We start from the raw sequence: 20,059 nt of genomic DNA on the forward strand, positions 1-20,059 counted from the left end.
TCAGTCGTGTCCAACTCTGTGCAACCCCATAGATGGCAGCCCACCAGGCTCTGCCGTCCCTGGGATTCTTCAGGCAAGAACACTGGAGTGGGTTGCCATTTCCTTCTCCAATGCATGAAAGTGAAAAGTGAAAGGGAAGTCGCTCAGTTGTGTCTGACTCTTTGCGACCCCATGGACTGAAGCCTACCAGGCTCCTCCGTCCATGGGATTTTCCAGGCAAGAGTACTGAAGTGGGTTGCCATTGCCTTCTCCAAGGGAAGTTCTTGGTATGTCTATTAAATTGCTATCTTTCTGAGACTGCAAGGTTGAAGGCCACTCTCTTCCATGTAACAGGTGCTACATATACCTTTAAGCCACATATACCTTTAATATATTCTTAAGAAATATTAATATCCTGCAGATGTGTGGTCAAGATAAAGATGGTCCATTAATATGACTGATGGGAGCTTTATGTTCTAATTTTACAGATAAATTGTCAAATATATATTTCCTCATGAAATATTTAGCTATACCCTCTCCATTATTTATATTAGGCATACTTATGAAAGTGAACTGATGAAAGTGAAAGTGAAAGTGAAGTCATGTCCGACTCTTTGCAACCCCATGGACTATAGCCCACCAGGCTCCTCCATCCATGGAATTTTCTAGGCAAGAGTACTGGAGTAGGTTGCCATTTCCTTCTCCAGGGGATCTTCCCGACCCAGGGATCAAACCCTGGTCTCCCACATTGCAGACAGACGCTTTACCATCTGAGCCACCAGGGAATCCCTCTATTTATACTTATACTTACTTATAAATATAAATTTATATTTTAATAGGTATACTTTATAAATACAACTTATCAATCTATTGTTGTTATTGTCATTCAGTTGCCCAATCATGTCTGACTCTTTGTGACCTCATGGACTGCAGCACATCAGGCCTCTCTGCCCCTCACCATCTCCCAAAGTTTGCCCAAGTTCATGTCCCTTGCATCAGTGATGCCATCCAGCCATCTCATTCTCTGACACCCTCTTCTCCTTCTGCCCTCAATCTTTCCCAGCATCAGGGACTTTTCCAACGAGTCAGCTGTTCACATCAGATGACCACAACACTGGAGTTTCAACGTCAGCATCAGTCCTTCCAATTAATATTCAGGGTTGATTTCCCTTAAGATGATTGGTTTGATCTTCTTGCTGTCTAAGGGACTCTCAGGAATCTTCTCCAGCATCATAGATTGAAGGCATCAATCCTTCAGCGCTCCGCCTTCTTTACAGTACAGCTCTCACAACCGTACATGATCACTGGAAAGACCATAGCCTTGACCATACAGACCTTTGTTGGCAGAGTAATGTCTCTGCTTTTCAACATACTTTCTAGGTTTGTTGTAACTTTCCTGCCAAGAAGCAAACATCTTCTGATTTCATGGCTGCATCATGGATGCAGTCACCATCCGCAATGATTTTAGAGCCCAAGAAGAGGAAATTGATCACTGCTTCTACCTTTTCCCTCTCTATTTGCCATGAAGTAATAGGGCTGGATGTCATGATCTTAGTTTTTTTTTAATATTGGTGTAGTCTATGAAACAGAGATAGATTTTTTTGGTAATTTTCTAGCTTTCTCTATGAACCAGCACATGTTGGCAATTTGATCCCTGGCTCCTCTGCCTTTTCTAAACCCAGCTTGGACGTCTGGAAGTTCTTGGTTCATGTAATGCTGAACCAAGCATAAAAGATTTGAAGCATGACCTCACTAGCATGGGAGATGAGTACAATTATCTGATGGTTAGTGCATTCTTTAGTGTACCTTCTTGGGAACTGGGATGAGGATTGTCCTTTTCCAGTCCTGTGGCCACTGCTGGGTCTTCCAGATTCGCTGAAATATTGAATGCAACACCTTGATGGCATCATCCTTTAGAGTTTTGAAGAGTTTACTGGAATTCTGTCAATCTATTAATAAATATCAAATTAATTGACTCCTATATATAAAGTAAAATGCTATAGGTTCCTAATATACAAGGGAAAGAATGTGTAGCCATTTTTCCCATTTTTTAAAATTAATGTGACTCTGGGAGTTGGTGATGGACAGTGAGGCCTGGTGTGCTGCGCTTCATGGGGTTGCAAAGAGTCGGACATGACTGAGCGACTGAACTGAACTGAACTGAACTGACATTAACTTGGACTTTAATAGCTTGATATTAGATGTGCTCAGTCACTCAGTCATGTCCAACTCTTGGTGACCCTATGGACTGGGGCCCACCAGGTTCTTCTATCCATGGAATTCTCCAGGCAAGAATACTGGAGCAGGTTTCCATGCCCTCCTCCAGGGGATCTTCCCAACCAGGGATTGAATCTGCGTCTCTTGCGTCTCCTGCATTGGCAGACGGATTCCTTATCACTAGAGCCACCTGGAGGGATGTGTTCGTTTCTCTCTCTTTGTGTTTCCAAGTAAAACTTTGACCAGTATATATTTTCTGGGCTCTAACCAGAAGTAAATTATTTGATTTGCAGGTTTAAAAGAAGGAGCCAGTCAGGCTTGGCTTAGCCCCTTTCTCTTTTTGTATCAGCCTACCTGCAGAAAGAATGCATTTTTACTTGCTCTCCTCCCAACACTAATAGAATAAGAATTTATGGATAGTGCTAGTGGAAGGTTTGGGTTGATAGAGTTCTGTCTTTGACTGGATGGATACACTTAATTCTAGAATTCAACATTAGAAAACACGTGACTCTCATCTATATCATGTCTCTCAATAGCTTTTTTCAGTAATGAAGCTACATTTTGATGATCATCTGTAATGCTCCTACATTTCTCTCTCAAATGGTTCTGAACTTGGCAAGGAATAAAGGATGTGTTTACTGACCTCTCTCCCCTAAGAAGCTTATAATCACTATACTGGGATCATGCTGAACATTTATCAGGGTCCATAACTCAAGATCGCAAGGGGAGAAATATTTCTTCCGATCAAAAGAAGGGGAGGAAAATTTTAAAAACTGAAGCAACTGTAAGGTATAATTTCTTCCTCCAGAATAGCCAGCAAAACTCATCTTATTTTGCTTAGCCATAAAAGTAACATGATCCTTCAACAGAAAATAGGTTATGAAATCTGGATTTTTAAGAGTGATATTAAAGAACCTGAAACCATCCTTCTTAGAGCAGAATTAAAGGTTTTTCTGATCATGATCCCAGAGTATCATTCTTAAAGAGAAGGCCCTTCACTTATATGTTGTAATGTATTAAAGATGGCCCTCATTTTTTTTAAATCATATGAGAATATTAATAAAAGTAATATGAGCTTTATTCAATAATTTGCTTCTGTCAAACCATTAAAACTACAAAATACAGCTTTGGTATTTTAAATATTAATGTCTAACTTTACCTCCATCATTTTTAAAATCAATCAGTTTCTGTTTGCTGGGGGATAGTTAAAGATACTGCATTATACCTCAATAGTGTAAAAGACAAACAAAGGTTAAACATCTCTCTCTCAATACTTTTTGTGAAAAGCATTCCAAGCCATTCTGCTGTTGCAGATGAATTTTGTAGAAAGTTAGCTATATTATATCTCCATGATTTTTTAATAAACAGATTAATTTCTAGATATTTCAAAAAGAAAACCCAAGCTATGGTAGTTCATTTTCCTCACCATCTATTCAGTTACTGCTGTTTGTTGTTTACTAAGTCATGTTTGACTCTTTCATGACCCCATGGACTGGAGCCCACCAGGCTCCTCTGTCCATGGGATTTCCCAGGCAAGAACACTGGAGTGGGTTGCCGTATCCTTCTCCAGGGATCTTTCTGGCACAGGGATTGAGCTGACAGTCCCTTCCCAGGTGGCACCAGTGGTAAAGAACCTGCCTGCCAATGCAGGAGACAAAAGAGACTTAAGTTCAATTCTTGGTTGGAAAGATCCTCTGGAGGAGAGCATGGCAATCCACTCCAGTATTCTTGCCTGAAGAATCCCATGGACGGAGGAGCCTGATGGGCTACAGTCCAAAGGGTGGCAAAGAGTTGGATATGACTGAAATGACTTAGCATGCTCCTGCATTGGTAGGTGGTATAGTTGCCACTGAGCCACCAGGGAAGCCATTCAATTGTTACCAGATCCTATTATCTTTTGATTATCACTTAGTTTTTCAAAATCATGGTTTATACTTTTCTCTCTTAATAATACTACAAAAACTTACACATACTAAAAGTCACATGAAAGTGAAAGTATTAGTCTCTCAGTCATGTCCAACTCTTTGAGATCTCATGCTAGGCTCCTCTCTCCACGGAATTCTCCAGGCAAGAATGCTGGAGTGGGTTGCCATGCCCTTCTCCAGGGAATCTTCCCTACCCAAGGATCAAACCTGGTCTCCTGCATTGTGGGCAGATTCTTTACCATCTGAGCCAAGACATTTGTCTTTAATTCTAATGGGAACTACGATTGTCTTGAGAAGCGCTAAAATGTACTTCTTGTTTACTCTGTGTATCTTTGCAGTAAACAATATCTTCATGTTTTTAGAAAACTACCTATTTTAACTGGACAATATTTATAAAAGTCCAATTTTTAAATGGATCTTAAAATCCACCTCCCACAGATCTATTTGGTGATAAAGGGAATAGTAGAGCCATACTGAACATTAAAAATGAAACTAAAGGCATCTTCTCAACTATATTAGGATAGAGGAAAAAGACAAAATATCCCTGCTGAGGGAAAAGTTAAATTTATTACCATTTTGTATGCTCTTACTTGGCTTTTGAAAAAAAAGTATGTTAAGTTACATAATATCATTTCCATGTTGGTTATCTTTGAAACCTTCAGGTTTGTGATTGTTGTTCTTGTTCAGTCTTTTAAAGGTAAAGATTGTTCAAGTTAAAAGAATCTTGTAGATAGTAGCAAGTATAAATTTTTAGTCTTTAGCTTTTCTCTAGCCATCTAGACAAAAAGAGACTTTCACTTTCAAAGTACGTTGCAGCATTACTTTATATAAAACACACAGGATCTAGGAAATGTAAAACAAGTACCTGGAATTACCCCAATCAGTACCAATGCCTGAGAGTGATCCTCTTGAGTCACTTGCATATTTGTAAACCACTAGCAGGCACTGTTTACAAAGCTCGACTAGGCGCTGGCAACATTGAAGCTGCAAAGGAGTCACCACTTCCGGGCTTTTATTGAAAATACTCTCCCAAGAGGATCTGTTGGCATGGAAACAGACATGACCTCATGTGGCTGTTAAAAATGGCAACCAATAATATCATTTACCTAGCAACAAACCAATAAAGAAAAAGTATAAATGGCCTCACATATATGAAGTAACTACAGATGGTTAAAGTTATCCAGTAAATATGCAAATGAAAGGTAATCTTTATGTTAAAAAAATACAACACAGAATTCCTATCTTTAAAGATTTAACTGATGCCAGCTCTGAGTAGCTAACAGGATGGTTTCCCAATAGCTCCTAAAAACTGAGTTACTTTACATCGAAGGAATTGTAAAACACTGAACTAATTTCTCAAAACTTAGGTATTCTAGAAATACAGATTTTCTAGGAAGCTATATTTATTTTTATATTAATGATGATTCCACAGATTAAAAGGTCACTGTAACTTAATTTGTGATCTCTCTGAACCAACAAAATTTAGATTAATCCCATGATTATGACCACCGCTTTCAAAACATGTTCATATGTAATTATGTCCATGATATTCCTAGAGCACACGCTCTATACTGTAGAAGTAATGAATCTCAACAAGTGCTGCCCTGCCGCAGTTCCAAAGGCAGTGTCCTTCAGCACACTCAGCTTAGCGCACAGCACACGGTAGTACGCAGTGCCTTGGTAAACTGGAATGAGCACACGTGTGTGTGTGTGCGTGTGTGTGTGTGTACACATATATATTTGTTCACAATTCCTAAGTTGACTGTTATGACCCAAATGAGAAAACATGTTACTACCCCCCCAGCATCGGGAAAGAGAGAGAGAGACTGATTTCCTTAGTGTAACTGAAACTCCTTTCAAGCTTCAAGGGGAAAGTTTGCTTTGAGACTTGGTAATGGTCCAAGTCTCATTTTACATAAACCAATTCACTTAATCCTCAGAGAAAGAAAAGACTAGATTTTAAGAAAGAAAAAATATATTAAGAAAAATATTTTTCTGAAGAACTGCATTTCCCAATGGGAAATTCAAAGACCCATTTTCAATCTTCTGTGGATATTTGATATCTTTGGAATTTTTTAAAAATGCTGTAGGAACTCATAAAGGTATTTTTTAGTAGAAAGTCTATTGTTTATTTTTTCAGGAGAAACATGGTCCCAAAAAGACAGCATGTCATCAGTGAATGACATATTTTCTTAAAGGGAATAAGATTCAAATAAGTAGACTGAAAGAAATAAACTTTCTTCTATGTTCTGAGATGTTCAGGGCTAATTATATAATAGAGTTTTTATTATTTAAAAGGGATTAAAGGTTATTTTCATTCAAGAAACAGTAATATGTTAGTTAATTTAACCCTAAATTTTTATTTTATTACTAAATGTAAGAAAAACTAGATATGACATACATGTCTATATATTTATATTTGTATATATATACACATATATGTCACCAATTTACTTTATGTGATCAAGAAAAATATTGGAGAATGCCAATTAATAAGGGAATTTGTTTATGTCTTGGCCTAGCAAGTCTTACATGACTGGGTTCAGAGAAATTACAGTTTCATCTGAATGTAAATACACAAAGAAAATGTTGTGATTTTTGACTGAGCACTTTTACATTCTCTTCTCTGGGGTTCTAGTTATTTCCATAAAAGCCTACCTCCATCACCACCTTCTCTTCTGAATAAGAATATATTTCTATTTTAATACTTTGGAGCCATTTGATTAGATTCACTATCAGATCACTTACATCATGGTAATTTTTGTTTTCCTGACTTGAAGTAAGAAAAGAACAAACAAAATTGAAGAAAGACAAATGAGCTTCTTTTATCAATATAACACCTTAATTTGACATAACATTCTGAGTAATATGTGAGTTATAATATGGGCAGCTTTGGCCTTTCATTCTGTCATTGTTTCTTAAAAACTGAAAATAAACATGACAAGGTTCTCTACCGAATTTTGCTGTGTATGTTCACTACCACTGACCAAAGGCTACATTCTACACTATTAATCCATATTTAAGTGTCAGAGTGCCAGAGTCACTCATAAAGAAAAAGAAAATGACCAGGACTAGCTTTGCTTGGCACTAGGCTAATGGTACCCCTCTGCAGAAAAGAAACCTATTCTTCGTGTGTTTAAGAACTGTGTCCCCTGCCACCTGGCACAGCTGAGTAATGTGAAATCCCTCTACAACACTACAGTATCTCAATTTTCAATACTAACACAAAAAATTTGAAGTAAGTGAAAGGATGGAGAATAGTTTATGACACTAATGCCTTTATCAAAGAACTCAGGGTCTTATCTGCCTGCTTTCTGAATCTAAATTCCAAGGAAATGGGAGGACCAAAATCCACGAATTCAGAAAGAACATTTAAATGGTTAAAAAGTTCTCTCTGGCACTCCTGAATCCTCAGAGAAATATTAAAAGTAACAACTTCAAATGACATGTTAAAATAATATAACAATAAGATACAGAATACTGAATAACCTCCTGGTAACAAAGGGGAATCATTAATGAAATCCAGAAACTTGAAAAGCCACATATTATCCAATAATCCAATAATTTTCACCACCTTTTTCATGAAAAATATTTAATAAAGCAGCTATCTAAAAAAAAACATTCATTTCTTTTTCCTCTGGTAGGAGCCCTAATGAATGATCGAGGAGCCCAAAGTTAAGTAGCAAAAAGAAGAAAGTAAAAACAAAAACAAAAACAAAAAACTGGACATCACCAACTGGATATCAGCTCAGAAAGATTAATGAGCTGAAAAGTACTAACAACACAACATCCAACTAAAGTGATAGAGAACAGTAAGAGTCACATCATTTTATTAATAAGTAGCATATATGATATGCATACATTTTCACATAGGCATATAATTCAGCCTAGAAGCAGACCCTTGCCTTAGAATATTCCTTACAATTTCTTCCCCCAAGATTGTTAAAAAATAAAACAAATAAAAATAGAAAGCATTTCTATGATGAATTTCCATAAGCAAATGTCTTTGACTAAACAGTCTAGATTCTTTTCTCTAAGGTTTACACACCAGGATTTTGAGTGAAGATGGGGTTTTTCCAAATAATACATTCCTTCTCCCATAGGCCCCTGTTTCCTCTTCTTCCTCCTCCTGCAAGTCTAAGCTGCAATGTTACTTCCCTTGGACACCTCTTGTGAGCTCTATGGCCCAAGTTTAAGTCCCATAGCACCCAGGCTTGCCCTATCTCAGTAAAACGTGGTGGATAATTTTATTTATGAAAATTCCAAGAGCTATTCCCTTGGAGAGGACACATTCAGAATGTGGAGCATCATTCTGAATAGCACTCCCAGGCTTCATGTGATTAAGAGTCTCTGGGCATGGGCTTCAGCAGCCTGAAAGAGCAAGAGAAAAGGGTGAGCATGTTTTCTATTTAGTGCATCAGCAAAACCCCTGGGCCAATTGTCAGAAAACCAATGACAAACATCCACATTATTTGATGTTTTGAGATGTAGACAGGGAATGGTTTATTCATTTTGATTTATTATTGGGAGTTGAGACAGGAAGTGGCAGGAATCAAGGTGGTTCAGAGTTATTTGGATTATATTTTTTCCAAGAGTTTTATACCTAACTGTGAAAGCTGCACCTTTTATTAAAATCATTCCTTTAGAACTAAGCTTAGAGTAGATTTTTTTACCTAGACCGTTAGGTTGTTAGATCAAAGGTTAAAGTATACATTGACTGGACATGATTCAAAGAAAAAGTAGAGCTATCCTGGATTCAAAGTGCCAACCAAACACACACACAGAATTATCTGACTTCATTAAATTAAGGAACCCGAGGAATGTCACTTGTAAAGGTATAAAATGAAATCTAGTATAAAACTCATCTCTACAAACCACCAAGTTTTTAAAGAAATGGTTAGAGAGAGGAGGTCAAATCGGATGCAGAGCTATTCCTGCTGCATCTGCTCAGTTTGATGGGTTGAGGATTTGGCTAGTGCTACAGGGCTTGCAACATAGCAAGCTTGGCAACCACTGGTAATGCTGCTTTGAGAAGCGTGAATAAAGCAGAGAGTTAAGAACCTGGACTCTTGACAAACACAACCTGAGTTTAAATGCAGGCTCACTATGAAAATTTGGGCAAGTTATATACTTTATGCTTCACTTTTTTCATCTATACAATGAAAATAATAATAATAGTTTACTAAAAATATTATAGTGGCAATTATAAAAATATTTAATATGTAATACAGTATCAGACATTTAGTAATCCTTCAAAAAATGTTATTTACTTTCATTATCATTACCAGTAGTAATAGACACCACCAGAGAAATGTGAGTAGAGTACTGTTCCAGGTACAAGAAGAAAGGATTCTGAATGGAGTCCAAGTAAATGACCAAAATAGAGTCACCAGCACCCATTTCAATAGCTGACTATCTCACTGTCTTCCATTTGTGAAGAGAAGCTGAAATTCATGTTCAACATTCCAACCAATGGATCAACAAACAGAAAGAAAAATCTATAATTATGATTTAAGATAAGAGAAATTCTGTAGATAGTCAGCAACTAAGGGTCATGGCTGCTGCTGCTGCTGCTAAGTCGCTTCAGTCGTGTCCGACTCTGTGCGACCCCAGAGACGGCAGCCCACCAGGCTCCCCCGTCCCTGGGATTCTCCAGGCAAGAACGCTGGAGTGGGTTGCCATTTCCTTCTCCAAGGCATGAAAGTGAAAAGTGAAAGTGAAGTCGCTCAGTTGTGTCCGACTCTTCACGACCCCAAGGACTGCAGCCTACCGGGCTCCTCTGTCCATGGGATTTTCCAGGCAAGAGTACTGGAGTGGGGTGCCATTGCCTTCTCCGAATAAGTGGTATAGCATTAGCTATTATCGTTTTTAAGTCTCTCGAGGGCAGTGTTAGTGACTCAGTCATGTCCGACTCTTTGTGACTCCATGCACTGTAGCCTATCAGGCTCCTCTGTCCATGGGATTCTCCAGGCAAGAATACTGGAGTGGGTTGCCATTTCCTTCTCCAGGGGATCTTCCCAACCCAGAGATCGAACCTAGATCTCCCGCACTGCTGGCAGATTCTTTACTGTTTGAGCTACCCCTGGAAGCCTCTTAAGGGCAGGGACTGTATCAAATTCAGCACTATATCTCCAAAAGTATTTAAATTATCAAGTAAATACTAGATAACTGTTAGGAACAATGAAGAACAATCTTGAATTCAATAATTGAGAACTGTTAAGAAAAATGAAAAATAATCTACAGTAGCTACAGTGGGGATGTGATAGAAAAACTAACAAGATTAGCCCATGGCTGAAAAGACAATGAAGGAGAAAAAGGACATGGATGCCCCTGAGATACCAAACCTGTATGACTGAGAGAGTAATAATGGGATTTTGGGAAGTCCAGAAGGGAAGCCATTTACGAATAAAAGGGAAGTATGGAATGCTTGGCTTTAGATACCTTGAGGACAAAATGACAGTGAGTCACAACAGCTTTGACAGGACTGAAAGTCTGGAAAGGAGCAGGAGTGTAGCCATGATTTTGGAAGATGGTTACATAAAGGAAACAGCAGAAGAACCATAAGGATACTGATGTAATTGAGTTTTTTCATTGGGAATACTTTCTCTCCATTGAATTCAAATTAGTTAGGTAGTATTGTGTTCACAGCCATCATCTCATCTACATCAGCTTAAATATTATAAATTATAGTTAAGCACTGAAACTTATATGCAGTTACAAAACCACATTTTAAGAGAGTAAAGAAATTCAGCCATTTGATTGGGCTATCTTTATAATTAAATAGTAAAAGATTAAAAAAAATGAAAGTAATAGAAAATAACTTAAAACTTACCCTGAATCACAAAAACAGTTCCACAGACCTTGGCCATGACTCCAGAGTAAGCGATTAAAAACTCGGTTGAAAATCCTATACAAATTCACTTCCTCAACATCAGGTACCTTCCAGATACGTGGAAGAACTGTGCGGACACTTGTTTTTACTATGTCCAAAACCTAGTGCAAAAACCAAAATATTTAAAAATCTAGGTGTATAGGTATGTGTCTAAAATTCAAAGATGAATATATTTAATTCAAATATGACTACACACACACATACTGACTCACTTATTCACTAAAAGACAGCACAGAATGAAAAGTCCAGAAACAGATCCAGTATTTATGAAACTTTGGTATATGACGTAAGTGGTAAGTCTGACCATTGGAGTAAGAAGACATTAAATTTAAAAATTAAATTTAAGTTAAATTTAAAGTAAATCAATAAACAGATTTTTTTTAAATAGTGATATTCTTGAAAAAATAGCTGAAGCTGAAATCATTACTCAATCCACAAAAATCAACTCTACAGTGATTAGGGCTTTAAGTTTGAAAAATAAGCCATTAAATATCTTAGTGGAAAGTATTAGTGAATATCTTTTACCATGGGTTAGAAAAAGATTACTTAAATAACAAAAAAGTATAGAATATAAAATATTAACAGATTTTGATTATACTAAAATTAAGAACTCTGGACATCAAAAGATATCTTAAAGGCAATAAAAGATCAAGTTACAAGCTAGGAAAATACATTCAAAACATATACATCTAACCAAATAATGGTATCAGGAATATATAATGAATGCCTAACCAATTGTTAATATACACACCAACAAATTAACAGAAAAAAATGGACAAAAATACATAATTCACAAAAGAAGAAAAATATGCCCAATAAACATAAAGAATAAAAATTGAGACTACAATTAGATATCATTTTCTATCCATTTAATTGACAAAAATTAAAAGTCTGACAATACCAAGTATTGGAGAAATATGGATCTATAGTATCTCAAACAAAACTGGCAGGAGTACAAACTGGAAAATATTAGCTGGATATTAACTCCTAAAGTTGAAAATGCATATATCCTATGACCCAGCAAGTTTATTCCTAAGAGAAAATCTCCCATAGGTTAAAAGCAAGAGCATGTACAAGAATGTTCATACAACTGGTCACAATTGTAGACACCTGAAGAAAACCTAACCCTCCATCAGTGAGAAAGTGAATAAATAAATAGTCATAGGCTCATTCCCTTAAGACTTTTATACAGCAGTTGAATAAAATAAAAGGGCACATAACATAGAGCATCTTAATTATTATAGGTTAAGTTTTTACAAAATACATACCAGTCAATACATACAAGGTGAAACTTTTTATATAAGTAAAATAGTTAAATTTTTAAAATACTTATGAGGAATACACATAGATATAATAAGATCATATTAAAAAAAGGGGGTGGGGGGACTGAGGAATACCGAATTCCAAAAAATAGCTACCTGAGACATGAAGGGCCAGGGGGATAGGAAGGGAGTCATTTGATAAGATCATAGGTTATTGCCAAAATCCTTAATTTGGGTGTTGGGTTCACAAATGGTACAGTAACTTAAGAACACTATTTAATAAAAGCAGGCCATATATGGACCAGTAATGAGAGAGTATCACAAAACAATGGCTAGGATTAATCTAATTCTACGCAACTAAAATCCTGCTGCTGCTAGATAGATATTCTAAAAAAGTATAAATCCCAGAAAGCTACTTTGTCTAGTTTGACATATTTAATATTTTTTCAATTCACAAATTTCCAATGAAATGTTTTCTTAAAAAGTAAATATCACAAATATAGTATCCTAATTTCAATCCACCAAAGTAAATTTTTCATTTATTTTATTCATCTAATATAAGGAACTGACTGTAAATAAGACAGTAAAAGATGAAAAAAGAACAACTTTCAAACATAAAGGCTGATAGAAGATACGATTTTTTTTCCATAGGCACAAATGTATAAGAGAATTGGAAGCAGATAGAAGAATTTAATTTGTTTCTCTTTAAAACAGCCATATTTAAAGAAGTGATATTAGTTCTCTCTGATGAAGGCAAATTTAGAATCAACATATGTTTAAAAATCAATTCAGGAAAAAATATCTCCAAATAACATTTTATTTATAGAAGAATATCAACTACAGCTTCTCACATTAGTTGTGTAAGCACCACGGTGCCGTCCCTTCCTGCTCCAGCTTCTTTCTGTGAAGTGGGAACAGTATGTAAACTGAGAAAGGATCAGGGGTGTGTGGGTTGAAGGGGAGAAGAATGAGGAAAGATAATGCCATCTGTAATAAAGCAGCTTGTGAAAAAAACTGTCCCAGAAAACCTTGTTATTACAGATAATGAAACCTTAATTATGAAGAGGGATTTAAAATTTTTAATATGAATTATTCACAATAATACTGATAAAATATGCACATCAGACATTAATTCACACCTTTTTTTTTTTTTTTACAATTGCAGTTGAGCTAATAGTTTAACCTCTTATATTTTTAATGTGGAAAACAGGACTTACGATTGATGTGATACAAGAATCAATACTAGCAGTACATGGTGAATTTTAATCAATGCTCTTCTCAATTTTTCTTCCTCCTTTCTATGTATTAGTGAGTAATAATTTACCCAAAAGTCATAATGCAGGAAGAATTTTAAAAAGTAGCAAAGATAATCCATAAACTGGTTTTAAGAATAAATATGAGTTCTATATAATAAATGAAATTAAAGTGTTAAAAAATGTTAACTATCTTCATTTTGTATTCTATTATTAATTATTCAACTTTAAAGTAACAGAAGGCTTCCCCACTAGCTCAGTGGTAAAAGAATCTGCCTGCAATGCAGGAGACATAGGAAATGATAAGAAATGCAAGTTTGATCCCTGGGTGGAGAAGATCCGCTAGAGCAGGACAACAACCCACTCCAGTGTTCTTGCCAGGAAAATTCCATGGACAGAGGAGCCTGGCAGGCTGTGGTCTATGGGGTCACAAAGAGTTGGACACGACTGAAGCAGCTAAACACCCACGCACACAAAGTGACATAGCATTTGAGATGATAGGTTATTCATTTCTTTCTGAATATGTGCACAGTGAAATGCATATGATGCATAAGAGCCAAAGAGGAGGGTGAATCACACGTACAGGCTGCTTGCTCCCTGCCAAGTACTGCACTAGTACATCACTTAGAGGAGACTCTCTTGGCCACCACTCTGTTAATGTTTTATTCTTAATTTTGATGGAATTTTAAAGCATGATGGCCTAATATACTAGCCTTGCTGTTATTATTTGTTGTTTTAGTTAATAAGTCTTCAATTCTTTTGTGACCCCACGGACTATAGCTCACCAGGCTCTTCGGTCCATGGGATTTCCCAGGCAAGAATACTGGAACGGGTTGCCATTTCCTTCTCCAGGGGATCTTCCTGACCCTGGGATCAAACCCGCATCTCCTGCATTGGCAGGTGGATTCTTTACCACTGACCCACCTGGGAAGCCAAAACACATGGCTAAAAGCAGCAACTTCAGAAAGTGGTCAGAGAGTTAGGGGTGGGGAATGCAGCTGCTCCACTCCTAATGTTTCCTCCAACATGAAGATGGATAGACCTTCAGGTCTCTTGCATGCCAGCAAACATCACTGCCTGAGGGGTGATTTTCCTGACTGTGGAACTAGCATGGTCTGGGCAACCCACAAATTTCTTTCTTCTTTGCCAGAGTGCCTACTGGAAAGATTCTTTTGCTTCCTTTGCCTTTCAATTTCAAGCTCTGGTCCTGGAGAAAGGAGTGGTTTAGAGAGACCTGTAATTTGGAAACCATAAGAGAATAAAAATCAAGGGATCAGGAGCCCAAACTCTTCATCTTTCCTCTGAGCCTTCATATAGACTCTCCACTGCCCGTGTTCACCTGGTGAATTTCCATGTTTTACCTCAAACATCACTTCTTCAGGGAGACCTTTGCTGCTGCTGCTAAGTCGCCTCAGTCGTGTCTGACTCTGTGCGACCCCATAGATGGCAGCCTACCAGGCTGCCCCATCCCTGGGATTCTCCAGGCATGAACACTGGAGTGAGTTGCCATTTCCTTCTCCAATGCATGAAAGTGAAAAGTGAAAGTGAAGTCGCTCAGTCATGTCCGACTCAGGGAGACCTTTACCTGTCACTAAATACCTTATGATCCCTTAATGCCCAATTCTACTATTAATAATTATCTCACTTTATTTTAATTTCCTGTGTAGTTAATGGAGATTGTCAGCTACATAAAAAGAAGAATTATACCTACCAGGTCCTCAAGGCCCAAGACAGGCCTAGCACTTAGTAGGTATTTGTTTTAGTGAAAATGCTCCTTGCAAGGAATTGAAACCTATGTCAACAAGGTAAAAATCAGAGCTAACACTTATTGAGGGCTTACAATGGACAAAGCACTGTTCCAATCACTTTTACAGACGGCAATTCATTTAATACTCAAGATAAAAACATTGAGATAGATATGAATTGTCCATAATTTCTTTCCAAAAATCTTGAGGCTAGATTCCACAATCATAAACATTATATTTCTACAGGAAAACATGTGAATACTCAAAGGAAGAGACAGACAAAAATAACTTCCTGTCATATCATTGTCACTGAAAGAGTTCAGGTGGGTTAGATTTTGCTGCCTAATAGTTTTGAAAAATGTTTTAGTTTTGAAAATGTTTGGATCTCATTTTATAGGTGAGAAAATTCAGGCATAGAAAAGATAAGGAACTTACCCAAGATCACACAATTAGGTAATGGATAGCATTGTAGCTGGATCCTTGTTCTTAACCACTACCCAGCAATACTTCACAATTAATTTGATCTGTCCAGGGGACAACAGCAAAATCAGAAGATAATCAAATTGTCTCTGCTTAGATTCAGATTCACCTTCAGTCAAGCAATACTTGAGAAGATGGGTGGAGTCACTGTGTACATACAAGGCTACACAAGCATGCCCTCCAGCAGAGCCATGGAATCCATCAGGGACCAGTTTGCTTAAAAGGCCACACAGATGGGGAGACAATGCCTGCACCTCTAGCCAAACACCAACTGAATACTTTTAGGAAGGCAGAAAACAGGCAAGAAATCAGACTGGAATGAGGTAAATTAGTGTCAGTACTATTTGCAATGCTATTTGGTTTTCTGGGTGCTTTGGTGTTAAAAGCAAATGGATGGAAGATGAATAATTTGTGAAACACAAAAACAAGTGGTCAGCAAGGTGCCCTTTGTGTTTATCTGTGGACTCAAGTGAGGCTAACTTGTAGAATATGGGTATCCACTTACTGACGTTGTGACTTTTAAAAGCATCATGATCCAACATTAAGCTCTCCAAGGGAAAAAATAAATGGGAGATTCAGTCAATGAAAGCATTAATAAAATGAAAAGATATGTCTTTTCCATATGAAATATAGCACATTTGAAAGCATAAAGCACACAGACAAATTCATATTTTGCAAGTACATACAGATGTTGAATGACAAACTGCTCCATATGGCTGAACAGTTGGTCCTAAATTAAAATAATGGCACGAGGTGAGGGAGGTTTAGAAATAGCATTAAAATCACTACATGCTGCACTAATGATGCATGTAGCAGCCAAGGCTATAGGGTAAAGGCATCTTTGCTGATGCAAAATGAACGGCCTATACAGCATCTGTGTCAGCCCAAGTGAAAAAGAGATAGAAAATAAGAACATCAGAGGGATGGTATGGGGAGGGAGGAGGAAGGAGGGTTCAGGATAGGAAACACATGTATACCTGTGGCAGATTCATTTCAATATATGGCAAAACCAATACAATATTGTAAAGTTAAATAAAATAAAATTTAAAAAAAAGAACATCAAAATCCATGCAGAAGCAGCTACTGTAGGTATTTTTAAAACTGTTATTTAGAGAAGAAATACTTGATAAACAAGGATTTCTTAGAATCCTAAAATAAATGTAAGTATAATACAACCTTTTTACCACTACTTGATATCAGAGAAAAAAGCTCTTCAGAAAATTTGGCATTCTTCACCACCCAACATCACGGTAATATTTTCATACTTCAGGTATATTCCTTACAACTGCATTCTTGGGAGAAGGCTAAATTATACTAGTGTGAAGTTACCACAACATGACATTAAGTAAGATTAGCTGATTCAATTTTCACCTAGTGAGGATTATTTTCAGTAGTTTAGTCCCACATCATTGACCTTTAAATTTTACACCCATTAAGGAAGTTTTTAAATAAGATATGTGGAAGCGTTTGTGTGTGTGTGGCATTCTAATCTGAGAGTTTCACAACATTCTAATGAGCAAGTAGCAAAAGCTTTGATACTAGAATGGAAAAAGTAAAATACATATTTCAACAATGGTTTCTAATGAAATTAAGAGATTTAAATGAGTCTTGTGCATTCCACATTTAGAACTGTGCTTGGGACATTGTAGTCTCTCAATTAATATTGTTAAGTACATGCTTTGATGAGCAAATAAATGAATGAATGAATGAACAACTCTCAAAATCCCCAACAGTGCCCAGTATAGTTCTTGTACAAAGTTGGCAACCAATAAATGTTTGTCACACTAAATTTTATCACACACAACCATTGTGGCAGCCTTGGAGATATGCCATTTGAATCAACTAATCTCTAAGAGTGCAGTTAGCTGACAGCATCCCCATTGAGGATCAATGATTTTACAACTTCAGGCCAAGTTTAGGTACTCCCCAGACTGCTCTTGGCCAAGGTTGAGCATGGCTGGGATACCAGAGGGAAGCTATTTCTGCCCAGTGTGATCGCTCTCACAAGCAACTTGTGTTCTGGGCTCCCAATCAGCCTGACAGGTCTTACTCAGAACTCTAGTCTGAACTTCTTCCTCCCCAGTCCTCCTGTTTTCCATTCACTGGTGTCAGACCAGCTCCAGTCAGAAGGCTCTTCCTGCCTGCTCAAACTCTCTCCACCTTTATCTTTCTTGTATGTCTTTCCTCAGAAATTTCTTTCACTTCTAACTCTGTCATATGTCTGCTTTCCAGGGGACTGAACTGATATAGCCATCCAGTAATTATTGACTATACTCATAGTCCAAAGAAAGATAGTTCTGATTAATGCACATCTAGATGTTAAATTAGTTAAGTTCTTGGTCCTCTAAGTGGGTAACTTTTAATAATACCTAATTCTACTTGGGCTCGAAATACACTGTGGACAGTGACTGCAGCCATGATATTAAAAGATGCTTGCTCTTTGGAAAGAAAACTATGACAAATCTAGACAGCATATTAAAAAGTAGAGGCATGATTTTGCTGACAAAGGTCCATACAGTCAAAGCTATGGTTTTTTCCAGTAATCAGGTACAGACATAAGAGTTGGACCATAAAGAAAGGTTGAGTGCCAACGAATTGATGCTTTCGGTGCTGAAAAAGACTCGAGAGTCCCTTGGACTGCAAGGAGATCAAACCAGTCAATCCTAAAGGACATCAAGCCTGAATATTCATAGGAAGGACTGATGCTGAAGCTGAAGCACCAATACTTTGGCCACCTGATGCATAGAACTGACTGGAAAAGACCCTGATGTTGGGAAAGATTGAAGGCAAAAGGAGAAGTGGGTGCCAGAGGATGAGATGGTTAGATAGCATCACCAACTCAATGGATATGGATTTGAGGAAACTCCAGGAGATAGTGGAGGATAGAGGAACCAGGTGCGCTCCCGTCCATGAGGTCACAAAGAGTCAGATATGACTTAGCGACTGAACAACAACAATTCTACATTCCAAAGTTGATCCACATTTCTAGGTTTCTTTTTATTTTTCTTTGATGCAGTTTCTTAAGCAATAGCACATGTATCAGACAGATAGTCCAATGAATGGTTAGCATGTTACAACCCAACAGACAAATTTTCAGATCCCTTTAGTCTAATATCAACATGTAAAAGCTTTTAAATTTTTTTCAATACAGTTTGCAATTTATTATTATTACACTGGCTTTCTTGTTGTCAAATATTTTTACTTGAAATTTATAAACACAATTGAGCATGACACCCTTAAAATACAAAATAGTTTCACCTAATTCATAAATAGTACTACTATCAGAAACATACATCATTTGATCACTCTGTACAATCATATCACATGTAAAAAAACAACAGCAATTTCTAGAATTTATTGTTGCATAGGGTGAGAGATAATGCTCCAACTTAATTTTCTTACAAATCATTGATTGTTTTAGTGTCATTTATGGGAAAATTTATCTTTACTCCATCGATTTGAAATGTCATATTTATCAGGTATTAATATTTTATGAATATTTTAATATGTTTCTGGGCTATCTGTTTTAATTACCAACTTACTTATCTATCATCTAGGTTAGAAGAAATACATTGTACTTACAAAAAGATTCAGCATTCCAATAAGAGGTTCCTTTTTTAATGAATCAAGGCTACGTACAGTCAGTGACTTGGAGAACAGGAATTCTGGGCTTACAGAATGTTTTCAATCTACCTCTGCTACCAGCTGTGCTACACTCTCCTGAACAGCACTTGGCACGTGACAGGACACTAAGTTGTCCTTTGTTGAATGAGTCAATGCTTAATTCTGGTTTCAGTTTACTCAGAGGAAAACACCTAATTTCAAAGTCATCATTTGATTAGTGTCAACTTTCACCTTATTAGCAATACATTTCAGAAAGGGGAAGTGATAGCTTGCATTACTTAGGGATACAACAGCTTCACTATAGCTACTAAAATAGCACAGATCAGATCAGATTGGTCACTCAGTCGTGTCTGACTCTTTGCAACCCCATGAATCGCAGCACGCCAGGCCTCCTTGTCCATCACCAACTCCCGGAGTTCACTCAAACTCACGTCCATTGAGTCAGTGATGCCATCCAGCCATCTCATCCTCTGTCGTCCCCTTCTCCTCCTGCCCCCAATCCCTCCCAGCATCAGTCTTTTCCAATGAGTCAACTCTTTGCATGAGGTGGCCAAAGTACTGGAGTTTCAGCTTTAGCATCATTCCTTGCAAAGAAATCCCAGGGCTGATCTCCTTCAGAATGGACTGGTTGGATCTCCTTGCAGTCCAAGGGACTCTCAAGAGTCTTCTCCAACACCTGTCT

The 20,059-nt window shown here is 37.3% G+C and overlaps 1 protein-coding gene across 3 annotated transcripts in view; it reads right to left on the reverse strand.

Moving 5' to 3' along the window:
• Positions 1-20,059, reverse strand: part of TTLL7 (tubulin tyrosine ligase-like family, member 7) — a 151,663-nt gene that overhangs the window by 15,243 nt on the left and 116,361 nt on the right. Inside the window, exons 19-21 of one of the 3 annotated variants that reach the window (XM_010860291.1) lie at positions 10,954-11,114; positions 4,987-5,160; positions 1,639-1,928 (exon numbers count right to left, since the gene is read on the reverse strand). In XM_010860291.1, the coding sequence (XP_010858593.1) occupies positions 1,910-1,928; positions 4,987-5,160; positions 10,954-11,114 (354 nt within the window). In that variant the 3' untranslated portion in view covers positions 1,639-1,909. Of the gene's footprint in view, positions 1-1,638; positions 1,929-4,986; positions 5,161-10,953; positions 11,115-20,059 lie in introns of those variants that run through there. The other 2 variants (XM_010860290.1, XM_010860292.1) reach the window with 2 other exon arrangements.

This window comes from Bison bison, unplaced genomic scaffold, assembly GCF_000754665.1.
Source record: "Bison bison bison isolate TAMUID 2011002044 unplaced genomic scaffold, Bison_UMD1.0 scf7180017864466, whole genome shotgun sequence".
NCBI lineage: Eukaryota > Metazoa > Chordata > Mammalia > Artiodactyla > Bovidae > Bison > Bison bison.